Consider the following 25732-nt stretch of genomic DNA (forward strand, 5'->3'; position numbering starts at 1 on the left):
TCCATAATTGCCCCTGTGGAAAGCAGTTTGGAGATTTCTCAAAGAACTTAAAACAGAACTACCATTCAACCCAGCCATCCCATTACTGGATATACATACCCAAAGGAAACTAAATCATTCTGCCAAAGAGACAAATACACTCATATGTTCATTGCAGTGCTATTCACAATAGCAAAGACATAGAATCAACCTAGGTGCCCATCAACAGTGGATTGGATAGAGAAATGTGATACACACCTGCCATGAAATACTTCACAGCCATATAAAAGAACACATAATTATCTTTTGCAGCAACATGGATGCAACTGGAGGTCAGTATCCTAAGAGAATTAATGCAGGAACAGAAGTGCAAATACCACATCCTCTCATTGATATAAGTGGGAGGTGAACATTGGGTGCACATGGTTATAAAGATTGAAATAATAGACAAAGATTACTAGAGTTGGGATAGAGAGGGGGTCAAGGACTGCAAAACCACCTATTGGGTATTATGTTCACTACTTGGGTGATGGAATCATTTGTACCCTAGACTTCAGCATTACACTATATACCCATATAACAAACCTGCATATACACTCCCCAAATCTAGAACAAAAGTTGACATTATATTAGAATAAAAGGAGCTGCTTTTCAATGACGGTGTCAAATACTACAGAGACACAAGTTCAAGATCAAAATTTCATTCTGTTCCCCAAAGTGAAAGTGAGTATATGGGCCTATATATCTGTGCTGTAGCAACGAGTGGTCTAGGAGGAGAGTTGGCTTTGGTATTATTTGCCATTTGGTTCCTTTTCCCTTTTGAGGCTCTCAGTGCTAACGTTTCCCCATTCACTGGCTAAGAGAGTAGGGAGTAAAGAAGCCCCCTGTCAGAATGATAGAGAACAACGAAGACCTCCTCCCAGTAGTAGCTTGAGTACCCAATATTCTTGTCTGTCATCTGTGTTCAGGAGAAAATAACTAGGAGGGTCATGCAAATTGTGCAATATAAGTTCAGGCTGTCTTCAGACCTCTCCAATTAGCCACCTGTAACACTTCAGGACAATGTGAAAGATGACTACCTAATATTTAGAAGTAACATATAGCTCTTCAGTATTTAGAGAAGTGAAATAATTAATATTGTGTCTTTCATGGAAAAGCTCAAATAAAAGTGTAGCTAAAAATGTAGAGATGCACAATTATGAACCTCATTTCTCTGTATGTAGCTAACCCAATGACTGCTATAAACAAAACACTATTTATTCATTGATCTGTCATTGGTCTACACCACAGAAATCAGTGTTATTTGAATCCCTTGCTCACAATGAAAGGATGTATTCTTGAGCAATGAAAATCAGTGAACATTATTTTTCTGAGAATAAATTGAATGTAAACAAAAATACTTTCTTCTGAATAAAAATAGTCTTATAGGAGAGTTGTCTTCACAATTCCATGCAAAATAAACCAAAGTAATCATGTGTTTCATCATGTATGTGTTAAAGGTTATGTCATTTTAGTGTAGAGGACTGAAAATTGTATACCTTAAAAGTTGCAATGAATATTTGAACAGTAGTGCATTAGATAGTGCATTGTTTACAGTTTTTGGTGGAAGACCAATTTTTTTTAATGTACAAAAGTAAATTTTCTTTTTTTAAGGGAAACCCCACATCCTTTTTCTAAAATGTGCGTTCCTTTCTAGTCTCCTTTTTCTACTGTCTTCCCCACTTCTCCCAACTTCCAGATGTCCTTGTCCCTTATGCCTTCTCTCAATCTATTTTCCTTTGGGTTATCTGAATCTCTTTCAATTCCTTGTTTTATTTTCTCTTTTTTAGTCTTATCTAGTGCCAGGTGGCTGTGTTATAAATTGAGGGAGAATTGGTCAATCAGGAATGTGTTATTTCCCCTGGGTTTCCTCGCTTGATGCCCTCCCTGAATGTCTCTACTGAAGAGGAAAGACATTGTAATGAACACAACAGAGTCTCTTGCATTAATCCTATTGTCTGCCCATTCATTCCATAAACTTTCCCTTCTGTCCCATCAGAAAACTGAACACAGGGAACAAGACCAGCTTGGATGGCAATTAGAAACCTTTTCCCACAGTCCTGACAGAGATGTTTTCTTTAGATGGAAAGTATATACACTGTGCTTGAATTTATCCAAGGTGATTTCCATGTGCTTTTTGAAAAATCTAGCAGGAAGAATCTGATTGGGAGTGTCAAGAATATGATTCTAATTCGAGCCCTGGCATTAACATAAAAGAAGTATATTATGCACCTCTTAGATAGCAGTTTTATTACAGAAATAAGAAAAACCAAATTAATTTCTCATTTTAGCGGCATTTAGCATGGTGCAGTTTGGTACCCCAGAGCAAGACACTATATACAGAGTGGAGATCTTTAAACAAAACTTTTTGACCATTTCTCTTAACCAGTCAGGGCTTTTACCTTTATATCCACAGGTGGACAACAATGCAGGGACTCTATAAATAGGTCCTTAATCATGTTATGAACTTCTTGAGCTAGATCCACACTTCTGAATTGATTTGCTCTATCTTTGACATTTGCTATGTTCTTGTCTCCAGTTGCAGTGCCCTAGCCAGAGCCCTGCAATCTTTCTGCCAAACTTTTTTTTCTTTTTGACACAGGTCTCTATCAGCCAGGCTGGAGTGCAATGACGTGATCTCTGCTCACTGCAGCCTTTGCCACCTGGGTTCAAGCGATCTTGTGTTCCAGCCTCCTGAGTAGCTGGCATGAGCCACCATGCCCAGCTATTTTCTTTTTTTCTACGTATAGGCAGGGTTTTGTCATGTTGGCCAGGCTGGTCTTGAACTCCTGGCCTCAAGCAATCTGTCCACCTCGGCCTCCCAGAGTGCTGGGATTACAGGCGTGAGCCCCTGGGCCCTGCCTTCACCCAACCTTTTTGAATCATTATTCCTTTGGGCTACTTGTTTGGTTCTTGGCTTCAGCTTTGTCCTTAGACACTGGCTATTGATCCTCCTTAAATCTATAGTCTGAAGAACCTGGCTGGAGAATCAGACCCAGTCCATCCATTAACTCCAAGCCTAGGTCCTAGAATTTAGTATGTCTAGGGCTGCCTGACCACCACCTGGTCAGAAAGTATTTATCCAAAACATAGGTAGGATGTTTATTAATCATTACTACTTAGTTTGCCCTTAGTTGCTGATTTGCTTTTCTTTTAACAGGGTCAAGATAAAAAGTCTCACCTTGCACTTTACATACATGTACTTTTGTCCACTCCTTTCATTCTGGTTAAATCTAAGGATAAAGACAAACAGGTGGGGCGTGGTGGCTCACGCCTGTAATCCCAGCACTTTGGGAGGCCGAGGCGGGTGGATCACGAGGTCAGGAGATCGAAACCATCCTGGTTAACACAGTGAAACCCCATTTCTACTAAAAACTACAAAAAATTAGCCAGAAGTGGTGGCAGGTGCCTGTAGTCCCAGCTACTGGGGAGGCTGAGGCAGGAGAATAGCATGAACCCGAGAGGCGGAGCTTGCAGTGAGCAGAGATGGCACCACTGCACTCCAGCTGGGCAACAGAGTGAGACTCCGTCTCAAAAAAAAAAAACAAAAAACAAACAAACAAATAAAACTATGGTAGTCAGATGTCCACATATAACTAAGTCAGCTGCATAAATTATAAAGGAGACTATTTTATGTGTTCTTTTGGTAGGCATTAGAAATTGGATGCCTGAGGACACTTAATTTCTTTTCTGAAACTTTTATAACTTAGACATTTCAAAGTGATAATAATCATTGAAAAATTAAGCAATATAGAAGTATATGTAAAGAGTAGGTCTTATTTTAGGGGGTTGCCTGACAATTCATATGACAATTATACCATAATTTCTTTTGCAGCTAGCAGAACTTTCTGACAGTTTTGCGCCTAAATAAAAAGGTTTTTAGTAGGGTAATGAATGCCCATTGCAGGAAGTATTCGAGAGAATTACCATGATAATTTTTCATGTGTAATGTATAAAGGAGGCTTCCATTTATTAAGAACTGGACTAAGAGACCATGATGTTTTCTTCTGCAGTTTCTGGAGGTATTTGAAAATATTATTTATTACTTGCATTAATTGGAGAAATAATCTCAGTTCAAGGTTCACTTACAAGATGTCCAAAGGTAATATAAATGCCTATGAGGCCACTATTTCCCTGATATGATCAAGAGACATGAGAGGATAAACCAGAGCTTTGGGAAAATACATATAGGGTAGTTGAAAAGACAGTTCTGCAGACAGCAGGAGATGCACTGAAGGGCCTTTTTTCCTCCATTACTGCAGGTGACCTAAAACAGGTAGTGTGAATTCTAATGGATTGCATGTGCTCAAGTCCTTTTGTATTTCCTGAATAGTGATAAAGGAGTCCATTCAGCCTCTCTTCTACAGAAGGAACATTTTGAGAGAGAATATAAGAGTTGTCAGGCCTGTGGGAGGCTGCTGAATCACATATGATTCACAGATCTAGCCTCAGAAATCTTTAGACTTTAGCATTACAATACAGGGTGGTCCATTTTAAAACTGCTTGTTGAAATCCACATTGGGATGTGCTCTAAATGGAGCACTAGGAACAGTGACAGAATGACTAATAATGAAAAAAAAATTAGGAGACTGCAACAATTCATTTGGAATGTTGATGTTTAATTCATGTTACTGGCTGCTTCATGATTCTTTCGTATTTCATAAAGATGATGAGTTACATGGGCATGCCATCTTACAGCAGGGACCTCAAGCTAAGATACCGTTCTTTTTTCACCGGGGCTTGTTAAATGCTTCTTACCTGTATCTAAGATGATTGCATATGATTCAGTTTTCAAGTCTTTGCTTCTAATTATGGAATAATTATTTGAAATATGAAAGATAAAAACATCAACACAAATGAGGCTTTTTATGAGATCAACTATTGTGTTTTAAAGTGTTTATTTCACATTTTATGTTAATAATTTAAATTCCAGTAACCGTCTTGACATTTGCTACCCCATAAGAGAAAATATAGCTAACACTGTGATTTTTTTCTTTTGTTAGTATTAGCAAATTATATAATATTAAATATTTAACTAGAAAATGTTTAAAAAAGCCTTCTCCAATAACTGTAGATACATTAATCATGTCTTAAAGCATGTTTTTAATCTACCAAGAGTATGATATGAAAGCTTCTATTGGATTTAGTTTTACAAAGTGCTTTTTCTCCCTAATATTTTAATATTTTTAAAAATTTAATTGCCTAGATTTTGACCTGCTTTTCAACATATAATACATAAAAGATCATAATTATATAATATTATTTTTTAAACATTAGCAAATGTTTCATAATTTGAAACATTGAACAGTTCAAATTAAAAAATAGTTGAAAGCATGACCAAGAAATTAAAAATGATTTCTTTTTCTGTATTACTTGGACATTTATATAAACTTTGCACTAATGGTTCACAGTTTTTGAAAGGGGTTATTGGATAGCGCTAAAAATTGTAACTTTTTTGCCATTTGATAAACATTATTTTTAAACACAATTCTCATTGTTATTTTTACTACATTAATGGGGAAAAACAGTTTGATAAAAAACATAGTTTAGGTTTTCATTTATATTGAGCAGGTTAGGAAAGGGAGCTGGCTCTAATTCCTATCTAAGAAACAATCTTCTGTGTAGAATGTTCACTGTGCTCAGACCAACAGAGGGGAACGTAAGGGCAATATATATGCTGCTCAGGCAAAGAGGTCAAAGAGAACCATGTTCTATGAGGACAAAAAGGTTGAAAGCAATTAAATTGCAATATATTTTCTGAGCTAGAAAGATGTTTACCATCTCATATTTGAAGGCTTCATTCCTGTTTCTCTAGAATCATTTACTTAATGTTAAAAAAACAAAAAAGTTGAAGACGGACTAACCTGGCAATATTCTTTTCTGATGGTTCTCAGAAAGAGAGTTATTGTCTTTCTAATTTGCAAGTTAATATATTTGCTTTGACAGCTTTTTGATTGTTAAATAAACTCCTGTCTTAGAAGAGCTGTCAGCAAATTACACTATGGGCTGTATTTAAAAGAAGTGCCACATGAGTCAATTTGGGTCCTGGTTTTATATTCATATTTGTTTGTATATCTGAACCTGCATCATAAAAAACAATGAAGGCCAGCTGAAATAGTCATATTTTCTATGCATATTGAAGGACTTAATGTTGCTTTTAGAATACTTTATGTTTATAAACATATCAGGGCTGTCTCTACACTTAACCTGCTGTTGTATGTCAAGTCTTTTTGCATGTTATAAATAATATCAGAATCAATTGCTGTGGACCTAATGCGTAATACTGAGGATGCCTTGTTATGTTAATGAAGTAGTACAACTTCTAGTTGTAAGTAAAATAAATAGTACTTGTTTAATTTGAAAATACTGATGAAAACTTAAAAATTTAATGTGAGGAAAAATTATAGCGGTTAAGTAATTATTAATATGCATGCATTTCCACTGAGATGTCTTAAGGAAGAACCTACTTAGGTATTATTGTTTTTAAATCTTTATTTTCTAACTGTAACAGCCTTTTTTCTTGCCATGTAAAGAAAGACTTCTGCAAATGTTATTTTCTTTCTATCAATGAAACAGACTTTGAACCTAGGGCTATGACAGTCTATAAACTAGAAAACAAGAGGTATCTCCAAGTTCTGATGAGAGGAGAGTTGAGGGCTACTATCTGGTGGTTTAACAATGAAAACCAAACCATGAATCAGATCATGGCACCAGTTAGCATTTATTAATGGAGTTATACGTTATTGGCTTCTCAGGGCAAACTGCTCTGCCACTTACTAATTTTATGTCCTTCAGTAAGTAACTTAACCACTCTATGCCTCAGTTTCCTCATCTGTAAAGTAGGACTAATAACGGTATCTACCTCAATAGATTTTTGTGAGAATTAAAGAGTATGTTCACATAACATGTTTAGAACAGTTCCTGACATATAGGTGCTCAATAGATATTACCTGTTGTTTCTTAAGTAGCCACTGTATGCTCAGAACTGTGCTAGATAGTTTCAGAACACGATAAGCTATGGCCCATCCATTCAAGGAAATTAAATATTATTGGAGAAATAACACTGATATAAAACAGTATGTCTGTATGTGTAACATTTTGTAGGACAGGCTGTACATATTTTAGATACTTAAAAGAAAAAATTATGAGACTTTGAGGACTTGAATTGGCCAGAAGAGGGACCTGAAGCCCAGACTTGGGTGATTTTCAGGAGCTGAAGATGATTAGAGAGGTGATTGCAGTTTAGTAGAAAGAAAACATATTTAAAGAGCATGACAAAACTGACATTTGTAGAACAGTTCAACGGGCTGGACTGGAGATACTGATCTATATGGGGAAGTGGATTCGCCATTTAGGTTAGAATCCAAATGTAATAAGCATTTAAGGATTTTATAGTATTGGAAATATTATGAATGATCAGCTAATAATTCATAGAAATAAAGAAAATAAGGAAATTTTTACCATGACATTCAATAATGTCATGGTGATTAAATAATAATTAAATACATGCTTGAATTAGGCTAAAGTAAATTTTGTGAACAATTTTCAGTGACTGAGAAAAATCACAGATAAACAATAAAGGGAAAGATCTTCAATAAAATGAATGAAGATTTTGTAATGAGCAATTAGAATTTTAGCTCATTTGGTTCATAGAAACACCAGCAGCAGATTGTGTGGCCATGTGGGACACCTCGACTGGCATCAGGCTACCCGGCACTATGCTAGAAGTTGTAACTTATTGTGATGTGGAAGGATAAAAAACAAAGCCCTCAAGGCTTCAGGGAACAAATCTCATGTATGAGAACCCTCCCCCCAGCTAATCCATGGAACTATGTTACTATCAACCCCAAAGTATAATTTTTATTTGTTGTCTTGGAAGCTGGAAGCAAACTGCTGCAGCTGAGAAAGAAAATAAAGAAAAGATGGGAAAAAAATACTTGGATAAAACAAAAATCAATCCAAGATAGTGGAAAAGAAGATCTCATGAAAGTAAATTTAGATCTCATGAGAAGAAGATCTTATGAACAAAAGTAGATCTCATGGCCTTTGAGATCTATGAATATGAAATTTGTAATGTGGATTAACTACACACTCACACAGATGCACGCACACAAACACGAGCAGAAAAAAAAAAAACAGAAAATGAAGGCAGAGAAACATGAACAGCTTAGGAATCAGAGTTTAGTGATAGTCTTTTTTCCTACTCTCAAGTACTTTACCTTTCCACTGATTAGCATGAGCACATCCTTTTCTGCATTTCTTACAGGATTACTCTAGTCAAAAATGGAATACTAAAGCATTTCACAAGTTGAAACAGCTTTCTAAAAACAGAGCAGCAGTGTTATTGAAAATGGTTTAAATTGAGAATAATTTCAGGAACTAACTAACATTCCTGGCATGACACCCATCTCACAAACAATCCTACGATTTAATGTAGATAACAAGCACTCCCTTTATACCAAAAAAATTAATTGTATACTTATCCATGTTATAAGAAATGCATATTTAGCGAAATTTCATGTCTAGGTTATCTAAATCTTTGGCTTACTTATGTTATTTTTACCCAACTACAGGAACACTGTGGGTGGTTTATTATATAACAAAAATAGGAACAGTTTGGCATTGGTAGAGTATTTATAGCAAGTGGAACACTAGACTTTTGAAATATATGAACTTATTACTTCAGATTTATGATAAGCTATTTATGCATCAACACAATTGAAGTGGTCAGTTTGTTAGATCTTTTGATATTTAAATTTTTCCCCAGCTCCACAGGGCATAACTATGTCTCTTATTTGCTTAGGTTAAAAATAAACGATTTTTTAAAAATAGTGGCAAAAAGCAGAGAACTGCCTTAGAATAGGGCTCTGAGTGGTACAGACATCTCACTTTCCCACTACCCCTCCTATGAATCCCTTACTGTAACAAGCCCTCTTTTTTTATTTATTTATTTTTTATTATTATACTTTAAGTTTTAGGGTACATGTGCACAACGTGCAGGTTTGTTACATATATATACATGTGCCATGTTGGTATGCTGCACCCATTAACTGGTCATTTAGCATTAGGTGTATCTCCTAATGCTATCCCTTCCCCCTCCCCCCACCCCACAACAAGCCCTCTTCCTTTCCATTTTCTCTGTGGTGTAGTTCCCATTCCCTCTTTGTCTCTGTGACAATTGCTAGTGGAATAAATTGGGAAGGGCATGAAAAAAAAGGTCTGTTTGGATATTCTTTCCTTACAAATCTGGTTACACACATTATTCTTTTTTCCAGAGGACTTATCCACATCAAATATAGGAAGGAAAGACAGTTTAATCTTGGATAGGACCTATTATAACAATTCTTAGCTATCATTTTGGCTGCATTGTTCTAACCAGGCAAATTCTCTCTTTAGCTTAGGATTTAAAACAATTAAATAGATAACTATGCACACTTGACACTTTGTACTCAACTTTATACTTTTACAGTAGATTACACAAAGTGTAATTTGTGTTTTTCTGAACTTGTTGTTTTGCACATGTACACAAAATGAAACGGATTACCATATTTTTTTCGTTTTGAAAATAAAGAGTTTACCGAACTATGCACTGCACTACTCTTTTGGAAGCCACATTACAGACAAATCCAACCTCAAAAGGAACGATATTAATTGAATGGCAAGTTTTTTCTCTCATTCTTAATGAAAATCTGCGTATTCTATATGTTTGCTTTTAGAATTTGGGCTGTTTCTGTACAATAAAGTGAAGTAGAGGATATAAAAGATTTTTTTCAATTATTCAATAAAACATTTGCCTCAATTTTAAGAGATATTTTAGTGACTGCTTCAAATTTTATTGAATTTGTAGACACCAAACATTTAGAAACCTTGTACTGCTAGTCAACTCTGTAATGAGTTATTGTAGGGACAGAGAAGGATTATAAGACTTTTTTTTCTATGACAATTAATACACAAAAAATATTTGGAATTTTAAGGCATGCACTCTAGAGGTTTAGTCATTTCTTTAAAGTATTAAGTCTAAATTGTGATAATCTGCTACTTGTTGAAAAGTGGATGCTATTTACGGATGCATGGGTCCAGCAGTTCATTTTTTTTTTTTTTCTGATGTGGATTATAGAGAGAAGATATGCATTAAAGCATTAAATAAAGATACCTATTTAAAAAAAAAAATGGTAGTGCAATTGCATTTCATTTCAATTTACTTTTCTATTCAACAAATACTTATGTGTCTGCTATATTCAAAGCACTGTCATAAAAACTTTGGAAATGCATTGATAAATGAGAATAAATGTATATTCATCTAATTATGAAAGTATAAGGAAATAAGCGCACAGCACAATTAAAGGACTTTTGAAGTTTAGTGGAGAGACGAGAATATTTTTAGTTTGGGAAGTTGTGAAAGGTGATACTAGAATATTAGTGTGATTTATCCATTCACGATGGAAGTGGGTGATTAATTCCAGGTAGAGGTTATATACAGAGCAAAGGCAGAATGTGGAAAAGGACAGTCAACATGCATGGAAATGTGTGAGATTGGTTGGATTAAAAGGTCTTTGAAAGGAAAAAGCTAGCGGGGCTGTGTTGCTTACCTTTTCTAAATTTTCTTCATCTCTTAGTTTTTCTTATCAGTGAAAGATGAACACTAGTTTTTATGATGACTAATTGAGAGAATGCATATTAAATACTTTAGCATAGAGATGGTATAAAATAAGGTCTCAATGCATTTGGCTATTAGCTCTGTGTTGGAAAAATGCTGAGATACTATTATTAAACAAAGGACTGGAGGAGGGATAAGATGAAGAAATTGATGGTATGGACCCTGATGACTGGGGAGATGATTTTCCAACAACAAGGAGGGACATAGAGGGTTTATAGTATAGTATGGGGAAGATACTGAGTTCAATTTTATGCATATTTGAAAGGAATGGTAGGACATCTAGATGAAATGATCAAATGGTAGTTAAGGTAGAACTGGAGCTCAGATTTAGAGATTATATATGGAGATTTTGAGGGAGTAGAAAAAAGAGAAGGAAGGAAGGAGAATGGCAGGTAAAATCAAAGACAGATGCTGAGAAATGACTATATTTGGCTTTGGGAAAATGAAAAGGAGTCAGATGATAATAATATAAAAGAAGAGAGACCAGGGAATACAGTCATAGGAGCCATAGGAACACGGGTTTCAAGAGGGCAGTGGAGCAGTGGTGAACACTGGGTAGGAAAAGGATAAGAAATAGTCCTGTTGCATATGTACCTTGACTGCATATGGAAACTCTGGAGCTTCTCATCGTTTTCTTTCACAAGTACCATCCATTGTTCTTACTCTTCTGACTAGCTATCGTGTTCAAGTCCTGTCTTTATAACACTGAAACTTCTGTTACTATCGGAGACTTGAAGCCAGGGAATATACATTTCTAACAAGCAGTGTTAAGTGTGTTCTTGCCACTGCATATTTGAAAAATTCCAGGTATTTTCTCATGGAAACAGTGTACGTATTAGTCAAGGTCTATTATACCTGTACAACCAGATATACATGAGTTGCCATGCACTTTCTTGAGCTGGCCAAAGATTGTATATATTTATTTCTAAGAGAAAGATTTTCAAACTATTAAACTTTCTTAGAGCAATTTGATTTCACAATGATTTTAGGATTTTGTTCTTTTAAAAATGCACATGTCAGGTGATTTAAAGTGTGATGTGTATACTCAGCCCACCTCATTTAGTCTCTGCAGCATATTCATAAGTTATCAGGCAAAAAATGCAAAAAATAAAAATTTGAAATCTGGTAATAGGGTATTTTCAGTTTCTTATAAATATTATGATAAAATTCTTGGTTCCATAGAAAAAGGGTTAAAGAGATAAGCCTTGTTTATGAATACAGTATAATAACATTTTAGCAAATATTTTAGTAGTCCTTGTTAATTTAGAATGTGTGGAGATCTTGAAATTGTCAGGACCTTCAACTTGCCTTTCCTTGTTTTTCTTTCTCACCTGCTGGCATCTGCCCCACATTCATCTGAATGTCTTTTTCCTCTGAACTTGCTCTCTTCAGACTAGTACTAGTAAGAATTTCACACAGCCATACTGACTAGTACCAATGGAAACTGATGACCTCTGGTATAGTGCCAAGTCCTTAAATACTCTCCAGCTATCCTTTTTAAGCCTCCAATTTTTCTTTTCAACTATCTGCCTTAATACCTGCTTCTTGTCCCTTAACAGATAACTGGTCCTCCTTCATTACAAAAGAAATAGAGAGCAGTAAGTAAAACTGTCTCAACTTTTGTTCTAGTTATTCCAGTTATTTCCATTTACCTCAAATCTGCATTCTCTTTCCATTCTCCGGAGAAGAAGTATCCTCTCTTCTAGCCATGGATTAGATTTCTCTTTGATTCTACTTATCTCTCAATTCATCCCCCACTTTAACATTCTCATGTTGGAATAGAGGGGTAAACTAGAAAACATATCTGGAGCCTTTTAAAGGACAGTTGTAGGGGAGAAAAGATTTCTTACCTATTGCAAGATTCACAGCTGAGATCTCCTATAAAATAAAAGACAGCAAGAGAAAAGCATATGAATTAAGTTGTATGTGACACAAGAGCCTTCAGAAAATGACCCAAAGACCTATGGAAAACTATATGTTTTTATGGACAGTATTGCAGAAGTATGACTAGAAGATGAAAGGGTATGATCTACTAATAAACTAGGGGAACTTAGCAAGACTTGTTTATTCAGTACTTCTTGGAGTCTCTGTGTGATGTTCCTTCCCTTTGGTATAGGGCAGGACACTCGCCACATGAGAGTCTTCAGTGGAGAAGGGAGAAAGAAGGTCAGACAGCGACCTTCCTAGGCTTTACTGTCTGCTTGGTGGGAGAAGGTCAGAAAGACCTTCCTGCTTTTGCTGTTTTCTTAAATGCTCAGGTGCCCTGTTTGGGGGTGGCATTTCCTGTACCCCATCATTGTCAATAAATTACATGTTCTCTCCTGAATCTTTGATATTTCCTTCTCTACTTGCCTTTCTCTTTTTGCATAGCAATAGGCTCACTTCTATTAAAAACCAAAAGGAGCACTGATTCCTCATTCTCCATGTTTCATTCTCTTCAAAGATAAAGTGGATAAATTTCTCACCTTATTTGATGACTGTGTACTTCTTTATTCTCTTTGGAAACTTCTCCCTTCTTTGGCTTTTGCGATACCATTGTTCTTGGATTCCTTTTTCTAGTTACTACTTGGGTTCCTCTATTTGTTCTTTAAATGTACCTTTCCAGAGTTGTAACTACTGTTTATTTCCTTCCTTTTGCTGTACACTCTCCTTTGGGAGTTATACATTGATCTTTAATTGCTATGGAGATTTCTCTTTCAAGAGCTTTAAACCCATGCCATTCAATTGCCTAGTGTATATTTATACTTGAGCCTCCCCCAAACACCTCTAATTGAACCAATAAAAATGAACCCGTCAATGTCCCTTTAAACTGTTATTTCTCCTATGCTTACTTTCTATGCCACAATTTCCCATCATCCTCTACCTGAGAAACTCCCTATCATCCCATATTCTTCCTCTCATTCACTTTCTATATCCAGCAGTGCATGAAGTCTTACTGTCCATCCTTCAGAATTTCTGTTGAGCTAGTTGCTTCTACTTGGCCTCCGCTTCTTTTCCCTTTATCCCTTTTACCACCACTGAATTAGTCTGAGTCCATCTCATTTCTTAACTCTTAACTAGGCTTTCTCTTTGTGATTTCTGTTCTCCCTCTAAGCTACCATCCACTCAGTGTCAGGGAAATTATTTAATCGTGTTTATATACATTTACATGATCTTTTTATTGTCTGACTTCTCATTTTCTATTATCTCTCCATTATTTTGAGAATATAACCTAAATGTTTCAGAATTGTATTTAAGACCCTTGGCCTGGCCCATCACTCTTCCCTATCACTCCTGCCCTCATTCCATACCTTTTGCTGAACCAAGCTTGGACTCAGTCATTTGAATCTCTTAAAGTTCCTGAACATGTCATGTTTTACATTCTCTTTGCCTTGATTGTTACTTCCCTCTCTGCTCAATTTTGTCAAGTTCCACTTGTCTTTCAAATATGACTTCAAGTAGCTACTACTCCAGAAAGCCTCTTCTATCAACCTATACCACTACTTACTAAGCACTATACCACTACTTACTAAGCATTGGCTCTCTTCTGCTTCCTCAAACATTTCCCATCAATATTCTTGTTGTTGTTTTCTCTCTTCCTCCCAGACCCAGGTTTAAACCCAGCCTGCATCTCCATCTTTTAATATCTTTTCCAGCAGTTACTAGTACTTGTTGAATGGATTAACAAAGAACAACAATGAATTCTTCCTAATGGAGTGCTATGTTAGTTTCTTATTACGTGAAAAAGCTGTATCCTCTGTAATTTCCCCCAAATTTTATAGTGTCTTCTGGATAAATTTAATAAAACAGTGCTTAGCGATTACATATTTGTGCTTGACAATTTACCAAGAAAGAGAAAGATTGATAAAAAATTTTTGCTCATATGAGTGTTTTCCCGTGAGTAATTTTTTACTTTCGTGATGAATGTGACCTTTCCTTATTTTCTATTTTTTATGACCTTTTAATTCCAGGTTGAAAGGCAGAGTACCTAAGTATTTCAGAAAACCAGGTTAACACCTCATATTTATAAAAAATAATCCTTGCTCCTATAAAGTGTTCCTAACAGCTTGTCAGTGGGGTAGGGAAGACTGGATGGATTCTGAATTGCTTTCCAGCCAAAACAGATTCACCTAAATGAACATTGGAAGTGACAGTGCACTTGTGTCAAGTTAGAATACAGGTTTTGGGTCAGTTTAGTATAAATCAGAATTCAGGGATGAGTTAAGTTCACTTCTTTACATATGTATCAGTTTCGAGCTAAAGGGATGTATAACCTGTCTTATTATTTGTCAGTGTTGGAAATTATATTTGAGGAGAGATGACTCATTTTCTCTGGGTTCTAGGACTTATTCAGCACCTGCTTAGAGAAATGAGATAGTCTCATCTAAATTAGGAAATTACTGTATCAATGGTTTTTGCTCCTACCTGTACCCTACTGTAATTTTTTGTATTTAATTAAAAAATTTAATATAAAAAATTTTGTAAATAATATAAAAATATAGCACAACTATATTTACTAAGAATGTTTACTTATATTTTTCAAATATAGGCACCAGCTAATAAGTAGCACTAGTTAAAATATTATTATAATAATTTTTCTCTATTTTATACCTTATTCTCTTTTGTTTTTTGTTTCTTGATATTCATTTACCTTTTTCTATCCTGTTCATACAGCATGGTTCAATAAGTATTCTTCCTTATTTTCATATGTGCTAAAGTATTCCTAGTTTTAATGTATTTCATTTAGTAACTGGTTTGTTTCATATGTAAGTCAAGCCTCTGTGTTTTCCTCTAAGGCATTTCATCCTTTTTTGTAACTGGCTTTCCATTTTTTTCTTTCTTTTATCAGCTCATCATTCTTTTAAATGCTCTCTTACATGTCATTTAGATCTCTTTTCCATGTTATATTTTTATTCCATATTTATTTTGTTATATTTAAATTTATCTGAAAAAATATATATTTATACTACTTACATTTATATTTAAAAAATTTATATTTATACTACTGGAATTCTTCCCTAAGGAAGAGAGGACATACACAGTTAAATCTCCATTATTGAAATTATATATAGATATGTAGAGAAAACTTCAAATTCAAATATAAATCATCTAGCATTCTTACTAGCTTACTAATGTTTCTTTATATTTTCTTTGGCAAAAAGGAATACATAGTTTAGGTCTACAACCTGAGGAAGAATAAGTGAAATACATGGAGGAATACAAGTTAAATGATTTTAATATGAATGGGGAAGTTTGTGTGGTTCTATTTGGTAATATCTCTCATACCAGGAAAAAGTGAGATAGAACATAGATTTAGGGTCTTCTAAAATATCCTGACATCCATAGCTCATATTTTAAGATGTCCACTGCATACCTGAAAAAGATTTGAACTTCAATCCTTCAATCATAATTGTAATGATCAAAACTATTGCTTTAAAATTTGGATCCAGTAATTCCAGTAATTATTTGGATCTAGTAATTCCAAATCTAATTGGATCTAGTAATTCCAAATCTAAGAGTCTAGCTAAGGAAATAATTTTTTTGTGGTTGTTTGGTTTTTTGTTTTTTTGAGACAGAGTCTCGCTCTGTCACCCAAGCTGGAGTGCAGTGGCACGATCTCAGCTCACTGCAAGCTCCGCCTCTTGGGTTCACGCCATTCTCCTGCCTCAGCCTCCAGAGTAGCTGGGACTACAGGCGACCGCCACCACGCCTGGCTAATTTTTTGTATTTTTAGTAGAGATGGGGTTTCACCGTGTTAGCCAGGATGGTCTCAATCTCCTGACCTCGTGATCCGCCTGCCTCAGCCTCCCAAAGTGCTGGGATTACAGGCGTGAGCCACCGCGTCTGGCCCGGAAATAAAATATTCTTAAGCTTCATGCTCTAAGATATTTGTGGTGGTGTAGTATGTAGTGGTTAAAAGCTGATGATATCTTAAATTTCTCTTTAAAAAGGAGGATGGTCAAGTATATTATGGAATATAGAGATAATGGAATATTAAGTGGCCATTAAAAATAAAATGTTTACAAAATGTAATGTCATGGGAAAGTACGTATAATATGATATAAAGCTGAAAGATATATACATTTTATGTAACATACTTTCAACTATGTGAAAGAATTTTAAAAGACTAGAAGGGAATGCATCAAATTGTTGAATGTTCCACCTGGCTGGTGGAATTATTCTTGCATTTTACAAATGGTCTGCATTTAGTATAATCTTGCTATTATATTCGGAAGACTTGTAAGCTAAAAGATAAAGTTTGTAGTTTAGAATGTTTAATAGCTATTTAATGTAATTTTAATTCAAAATAAGCAAATTGTTTACTCTCGTTGGACAAGACATCAATGTCATTTTTCTCTTTTGATTTGGAGGCATTTCAGCATCCTGAAAGCCTGCACACTAAGGATTCAGTGCTTTTGCAATTTAAAACTGGAGTGGAAGGGTGGACACAGTCGGTGCTAGGAGGGAGAGGAATAATTTAAGGGCATTTTAGTGAATTATCTGTAGCATGGATATAAAATATCAGCATGTGACTTTTATTTGCCAGAGATCTGATAGAACATAATCTTTTCTGATTTCTGCAGTATCAAATCATGGGTGGATAAGATGCAAGAAGACCTTGTCACACTGGCAAAAACAGCAAGTGGAGTCAATCAGCTTGTTGATGTGAGTAAAATCCACCAAAGAGATTTCTTAATCTTTTCATTAATTCAAATGCAGTTCTATCTTCTAGGAAACTGTGTCTCTATATTACAAATGGGATATGATTTCTTATGTGGATCTGGTGGTGAAATTCTGAGAGAAACCATTGGTACTCCTAGTTACTGTGAACAAGAAATGCCATCCTTAAAAATTAAGGAAACTTTCTCAGCACACTTTGCAGTTGATACGTAGGTCTCACTTAAGTGAGTCTGCGTGTTATGTATACTCTCCGTAAATTTAAATAGGGAAGTCATGTACTTACTATTACAATGTTTCCATTCTTCAGAATATATTTAATAATCCCTCATACAGTGGTGACTTGAACTCCTGCGATGGATTCTTTTGAATATCCTCAGTGAAAACATATATTCATTCTTTGAGGGTAAAAATTATTTGAAAAGTGTTTACAGGCATGTCTAGAGATCAGAGATAGTCATTGAGATGAGTAATAACGGTTCTGGTGCAAGATAAGGAGACTCTATAAAAGACGATTTTTCTTGTGACTTATGAATTAGCTATGAAAGTCACTCTAAAATGATTTTTGAGTGACAGCAATATAAATATTTGTATGGCATCTTAACTAGATTATTTTCCATGGGTAAGAGCATTTACATGTACAGGTTCTGTAAGATTTATTAAAAATTAAATGTCACTTTTTAAGGGCCCCACTACTTTCGTTTCAATGTAAATAATACATTTGAAAATATTCTCATTTTGTGTTGTTAGTGATGCAGTGAGGCCTTTTATTTTCCAAGAATGTGATAAGTCAATGAGATAAAGTGGTATAAAAGCAGCTTCATGTATAGTATGACTTTTTATCATGCAAATATATATGAGAAACTGTAATGTGTGGTTACTTTATGTATTAATAGAAATTCTTAAGGAAACCAAATACATACATACTTCAAAAAATTATACCAGAATCTCTTTATAAAACAACTGTAGAGTGTGTTGAACAAACCTCAGTGTCTGTGAGACAAGGAATACATTTGGAAATGAAAGGTGTTCCCTGCGAATAACAATGATCAGATTTAATTCTAGTCAGTGTATTATGTTGAGCACGTAATATGTCCCAGACACTGTGCAGGCTGCCAAGGATAAACAAAGAAACAGTATTCCTCTCCTCAGAGAACTGACACTCTGTTGATAAAAAAAATTCTCGACTACTGATAGTGCAAAGAAACTTGAAAGTTATCGTGTGCTGATGCTCGGGATCTGCAATGATTCACTGTGGGAAACTATATTAGAATATGAAAGTGTGTAGGTAGTAAGTGAGCCTCTATGAAAGTCATGGAGTTTATGGAAGTACCACCAAATCTTCTTTGTTAATTTTCATTTAGACACTATTTAAATTGAGAGCAAATGTTTTATTTAATCATAATGAGAAAAGAAAGTGCAGGTTCTGGTGAGAAGTTATATGACTGTCTTTATCGACAGATGGAGATTAAAAGTACGCTGCTCTTGGGAGCATCTCCCTTACTCTGTGAGTGCTTCCCCAGCCTTAAAAAACAACTTGCTTGGCTGGCCTCATTGTTCCTTTTGGTGTTAATATGTGAAACTTTTCTTTCTGAATCTGCTTTTTTGCAATGAATCATTAACCAAAAAGAAGGCTCACCTGGTTTCTATTATGCTTTATGAAGGATAGATTACTAAGAAGAGTATAGATATTGATGAATTAATCAATGACTCTGTCTGAATTAACGTAACAAAATAGAATGGAAAAGATGAAAGAAAATCTCTCTAATTTTCTGTTTATGGAATACATACCTCATTATGGTGACAGAAAAATTCCAAATTAATGAATAATGTGTTAGGTAACCGGGGTGGTGGGAGGAGTATTAGAGCATAATTCATTATTGGAAAAAGAATTTAAGTACTAGGGCACACAAAGAGTGTCATCTTACACAGACAAATGATTGTGTATTGCCTCATTCCTTTTGCTGAAGGATGTCAGAGTTTAGAGTGAACTTTGAGCTGAGATTGGGGGTAGTGGACACGTGGTGAGGACCAGAAGTTGAATAAATACAGGAGCTTAGCAGGGCTCCAGTTTGAAATTTATTTTTGTAGAAATGAAAGTTCTTCAAATTACAAATTACATTCATTTTTATTGGATTCACAGGGTACAATTAGCTTTTTACATGAAGGCCAAGAACCAACACAGGCACCACAGCTAAAGTAATATATTTTTGGTGATCATGCCACTGCACTGCAGCCGGGGCTTCAGAGTGAGACCCTGTCTCAAAAATAAAATAAAATAAAATAGTAATATATTTTTGCAATTTTGTGAAAATTGCTTTATTGTATCCTAAAATAGTAGTCCATGGAAAGTTGCTAATATTATTGAATACATTCAGTGCTTCAACTTTACAAATGTGAGATTTTTCCCAGGTTACCTGCCTGTCTTCTCTTAAAGATCAAGAGTGAGTAGGTTTGCTTAGGACTACTGTCCCTGATGCATTAGACTTTTAAGATGTCTCTTATTGGATTATTCCATTACTGAACCATTTGGAGAATACATATGTCCATCACTTGTATATGCTCATCCACAAGGTGGGTAAAATAATTGAGAGAAGGTTACTCAACTCTTGTTCTAGGTTACACAACTCTTAAATTGGATGCAACTCTGAAATTTGAAACACCTTCTTGTATGCTTTAGAACATATGTTAATAGCATTTTTTTATCCTTATTTCTACCTTGAAAACATAAGCAAATCCCCACATAAACAAGATGAGTATATCAGATTACACTAATGCTCTTTTTATAAAAGATATAAATTAGAAGAAGCTAAAGCTCTGCCACCGACAATGATCTACTCGTGAATATTTCCATTTGATTTTTTTTTTCAAAAAGAAAAGAGTGGAAGGAAATTTCAGCATGTAATATACATGCACAATTTAAAACCTCCCATTTCTGTTGATAGCACAGAAATGGTTTGTTTGTATTTCCATTGAAATAATTGCTAACAATGGTACAGAAAGTAAATTGTCACTTTTTTTCTTCATGGTCTGCTAACTGAAGAAAACCCATAATACTTTAAATGGAGTATTGTAGCATATCCCTCTGAAAAATCCCTAAGGCTATTATACCTTGGTTCTGCCAATGGCCACCTTTAGGATCTGGCCAAGTTATTTAATCTCATAGAGTTGTTGGGATTAACGATACAATCCATATAAAATATTTATTGACATATAGTGAGAGCTCAGCAAATGTCATTCATTTGTCATATTACTTGGTGACATTGTATAAGTTGGGGTACAGGCTGGGCCAGTATGACAAAGATACAAGCTAAACATGTATTTTTCTGCCACATAGCAGTTGAGAGGTAAGCCATCTAGGGCTGGCACAGTGACTCTGCCATCCTTAGCGTGTGGCTTCCATGCCTGGGTGCAAAATGATTCTTCCAGTTGCTTTTCTTTCCCAGCTGTCATGTAAAGGGAAAGAGATTTGGAGAGAAGATATCCAGTCATTTAAGAGTAAGACATTTTGCTCACATTCCAGTGATTAGAACTTAGTCACATCTAACTCAGAAGATGTCGAAGAAGTGGAGGCTTTTTCTGAGCAGCCATGTGCCCCACTAAAATTCTGTCACAATGGAAGGGGACCGACCAATAGTGGAGGACAAGAGCAGTTTTCACTTGTATGTATTATTATCCAAATATATAAAAATGTATTAAAGCTATATTAACATAGATGGAAGCTGTATTTACACATTTAAAACATTATGGACAGAAAAATAGGAAAACAATCCCCAAATTTAGAAAAATATATATGTATCTTTAATAATCTGAATTATAGAATATTTTGAAATATATTTTATTATTTCTAAACACACACACACACACACACACACACACACCTTTAGCTACTGCCCCAGCAAATGGCAAGGCTGATCATCACATATTTATGAATAGATAACATTTTTAAAAATTAAATAGTCTTAATATTCCTGAAAACAATGTTTTAAAGTTAATGAAATGTTTACCATTGCCATTTGAAATGATGCATGTCACGTTGTTATGAAGCTTTCTTCTTAAAGGTAAACTGTCTGAATTTCTAAAATTTTAGGGTAGCATCTGCAAATATATTTAGAATAATGTGTGGATTAAATTTTTCCTGGAAGCTTATTTTTGAAGGTAGGCCCATTCTATAGTGACATTGCCATAGAACTTCCTGGCTTTTGATTCATTGTTAATGATTTATTAAGTGAAAGTTTCAAAACCAATACCTTTACATTTTAGTATGCTACTCAAAGATGTAAATATGAAATGTGTATAAATATTGAGCATTCAACACTCTCAATTAAGGTAGGATTTACATAAGCGTTCTGAGTGAAGAATTTCTTTTCATTAGTAATTCAGACTAATGCTTACTCTTTGACATTGTGGTCATGTCATCTCATGTAAATAGAATATTCTTTTTCTAGGTGGCGGAGAGTTTAATATATTTACAAAGGGAGATACTCAAAAACAGAGCACAATTAATCATTGGTGATCCTGACTAGGGAATCAGCAAGACGTGCAGGCAACAAGAAAAATTGGAAATCTTCAAGTCCGGGAGTGCTGAAAGAAGCCATATTAGAATATCAGATATTAGAATTCCCTTTACACAATTGTTTTGAGGGTAAAAGGCAATATAAAATTTTTAAAAAGTTATGTGCTTTCTTACTTTAAACAAATACAGCTATTTATTATTAATTCCATATGTTTTGCTTTTATTCAGAATTGCCTTACTTCCCTCAACAATTAAGTGCTGTAACTAAATCAGCACCATAATGATGTAGGCAGTTTAAAATTATCTTATACTCCTGGATTTGCTCTTTTTGTCCTAAGTAGAAAGAAATCTATTTTGACTGCAGAATATAGCACTATAAAGAATGCAGAGAGTATGAATTCCCTTCACCGTCATCCTCCCCTCGCCTTCCTGCTGCACTGGAGATTTTTAAGTAAGAAGCTATTTTTGTTTAAACAGTGGTTAATTACATTCATTTTCAAAGACACAGAATAAACTCAGGGGATTTCTAATTTTAGGGTGACTTTCAATATTTTCTCAACAGATATTAAAATGTTTTTTCTTTTACCTTACCATTCTCTTCCAGCCATTAATTAACATTTTCTGAAGTTATGCTAGTACTTGAGGGATATGTTATTATTGATTGTTTCTCTAAATGTATATTTAGTGTAATGGTTCTCAGCCAGGGACTGTTTTGTGCCCTGGCATACATTTGGCAATCTTTGGAAATACTTGTGATTATCATAACTCAGGGCATGGGTTGGTATGGAAATACTTGTGATTATCATAACTGGGGGAATGGTGTGGTTGCTACCTGCATACTCTTGGCATAGAGGCCAATGGGGCTTTTTTTTTTTTTTTTTTTTCGAGAGGGAGTCTTGCTCTGTCGCCCAGGCTAGAGTGCAGTGGCGCAGTCTCAGCTCACTGCAAGCTCCGCCTCCCAGGTTCACGCCATTCTCCTGCCTCAGCCTTTCCGAGTAGCTGGGACTACAGGTGCCCGCCACCACGCCCGGCTAATTTTTTGTATTTTTAATAGAGACGGGGTTTCACTGTGGTCTCGATCTCCTGACCTCGTGATCCGCCCGCCTTGGCCTCCCAAAGTGCTGGGATTACAAGCGTGAGCCACCGCGCCCGGCCTAGGGCTTTTAAACATCCTACAATGCATGAGACATCCCTTCACAACAGAGAATTATCTGTAAAATGTCAATTGTACTAAGGTTGAAAAACTGCTCAAGAAGAACCGAAGAATCTCAGTGTATGAAATTCTTTAAATGAATATAAATTTGTAAAATTGTATATCAGCATTGGTAGGTATCAGTTTTGCTTTAGAAAAGCCATTTGTTAATAAGATATGACAGTTATGGGCAAATTAAACTGCGCTGCTTTTAAAAATTGTTTTATTGGCAGTGAAATATATTTAGGTCGTTTGGGGTTAGAGACATTAAACAGGCAGCTCACTCAGCCTATGGTTAATTATTTTTAAATTTAGTTTTAATGAATTTAGTATGATCTTTTTCACTTTTAATTGCATATGAATGTTCTGGCCAAAATATATATTCAAATTTATATCTAGCTTCAGATATGGAAAAAGAGAGGCTAGGTTAATAAATTATCTCCGGAATTAAACAACAACAATAACAAAGAAACAGAGTTTCTGTTATTTATGTATGTTAATATTTTCCTTGTTTTGAATCTAAGTATTCTTAAACATGAACTTAAAATTTACTTTTTGTGTCAAATACCTTTATCTTGAAAACTGAAAAATTCTTTAGTCTTTGTTATAGTTTAGTTTTTCTGTTCTAGGAACAACGTGCATTTCTGGTTAAATATAATCACCGGTTCCTATGTATAATATGGAGAAAATTAAGTGGCCTGTTTGCGATTGTCACTTGTTCTTTCTTCCGTCTTTAATATATTGCTCGGAAGCATCACCATCATGTTCTTGTTAATAGGAGCTAGGGCAAGTAGCGGTGTGTGCTGCAGAATGCTCACCAATTGTGACTTCATTCTTCCTAAATATCCTTCTAAAGACGATGCTCCGTTTGAAATGTTATAGTCCTAGCTAAGAAGCTATATCACAGCAAATAGAAAGAATAGAGTAACTAGGGAGACTCGTGAGTTTGGTATTAGAATGCCAGTTTGATAAGTTATCATTGGAAAAGTATGCACTATAAATTTGAGGATATGACCAAATTATGTATTTATATGTGTGTGTATATGTATGTGGTATGTATATAATTGCATGTGTGTGTGTATATATATGTTTGGATTGTGTTTGTAGTAAACAAATTTATAATTCAGATTCTTCCTATGCGCTAATTGCTGTGATAGCCACTAGAAGTTCTGAGCTAGGTAGTTTACTAGTCTAAAATAGGTTGGGTAGACTAGAGAATAAGATATAAACCAATATCCTTTTACCATCCTTCATAATTATGTCTCAATTTGCCTTTCACTGTTTATTTTCCCATAACTCCTTGTATTACGCACATTCTGATCTCTTTCATCCCTTGCTGAATCACGTTTCCTCCAAAATGTGGCTGTAGTTTCATTTATGTGACTATTGCAGCCTATGTGATCTTAATTTCCTCTGAATTCTGACAGCACACATTTCTGTATCTCTTCATTGGAACAGCCATATTCTTCCTCACACTGATCATTACCTTATTTTGTGTATTTATTCTGTTGTTGGAATTTAATTATTATATCGGTGTTGTATTTGTAGTCTATTATATAACTGCATAGCATCTTACTTAGTCATGTTTTTTTAGGTTTAAAATAAATATTGATTTTAAAATACAGGGAAGAAGTTGTTATAAATCATTATTCACATTCCCAGCAAAGCCTGACACAGAATCAGTATCCATTGACTAATTCTTGCAATTGGTATTGATTGTGCCAGGCACTGTGCTATGTATGCGCTGGTTATGGACCAGTGAACAAAACAGACAAAAACCTTTGTCTTCTTGAAATTTACCTTCTGGCGAAGGGGAATAGAAAATACACAATAAACATCGCACATATATAAATTATATATGTGTGATGTTTGCATATGCTTAAAAGTAGCAAAATAGAAATATCAAGTCATAAAAAATTTCGAAGATAGTGTCCCAATTCAAAAAGCTAGGTTATAGGAAAAAGAAAAAAAAGGCCATAATTTACTTAGAGTGAAGATGCAGAGAATCAGTGATTTTTTTTTTTTTTTTTTTTTTTTGAGATGGAGTCTCGTTCTGTTGCCCAGGCTGGAGTGCAGTGGCGCCATCTCGGCTCACTGCAAGCTCCGCCTTCCAGGTTCACGCCATTCTCCTGCCTCAGACTCTCAAGTAGCTGGGACTACAGGCACCCGCCACCACGCCTGGCTAATTTTTTTTGTATTTTTAGTAGAGACGGGGTTTCATCGTGTTAGCCAGAATGGTCTACCTCGTGATCCACCCGCCTCGGCCTCCCAAAGTGCTAGGATTACAGGCGTGAGCCAACCGCGCTCAAATGTACTTTTTAAAAATGACATTAATACAGTGTCATGCATCTTGTAAAATGATTACCTCTGGTTTCATAAATGCACACACTAAGTTGAATTAATGTATTTTAGCAGTTGGTGTTTGCATTAGTTCTTTACCCAGCAGCCTTAAACACAATTGACAGTATGCTAAAGGGTAAGACATTTTAAAAGCTTGACTTTTATTTAGTAGATTACATCATTTATTTTTTTAATCAAAGGGAAGGAAGAGGTTGAAGAGATCAGGACTAATTAGAAATGATTACATAATTTTTATGGCAAAATTCATTTTGTTAAAACTCAGCTAATTTTCATAGGAGAAAAGGAGGTTTTGTTTGTATTGTCTTTGTTGTTGTTAAAGTACCTTCTAACA

The 25732-nt window shown here is 35.1% G+C and overlaps 1 protein-coding gene across 11 annotated transcripts in view; it reads left to right on the forward strand.

Moving 5' to 3' along the window:
* The window catches only part of CACNA2D1 (calcium voltage-gated channel auxiliary subunit alpha2delta 1), a 518973-nt gene that overhangs the window by 74547 nt on the left and 418694 nt on the right, over nt 1-25732 (forward strand). For all 11 annotated transcript variants that reach the window (XM_055283394.1, XM_055283393.2, XM_055283395.1 and 8 more), the window contains exon 2: nt 17239-17320. In XM_055283394.1, the coding sequence (XP_055139369.1) occupies nt 17239-17320 (82 nt within the window). The remainder of the gene's footprint in view (nt 1-17238; nt 17321-25732) is intronic.

This window comes from Symphalangus syndactylus, chromosome 6 (genome assembly GCF_028878055.3).
Source record: "Symphalangus syndactylus isolate Jambi chromosome 6, NHGRI_mSymSyn1-v2.1_pri, whole genome shotgun sequence".
Classification (NCBI taxonomy): domain Eukaryota; kingdom Metazoa; phylum Chordata; class Mammalia; order Primates; family Hylobatidae; genus Symphalangus; species Symphalangus syndactylus.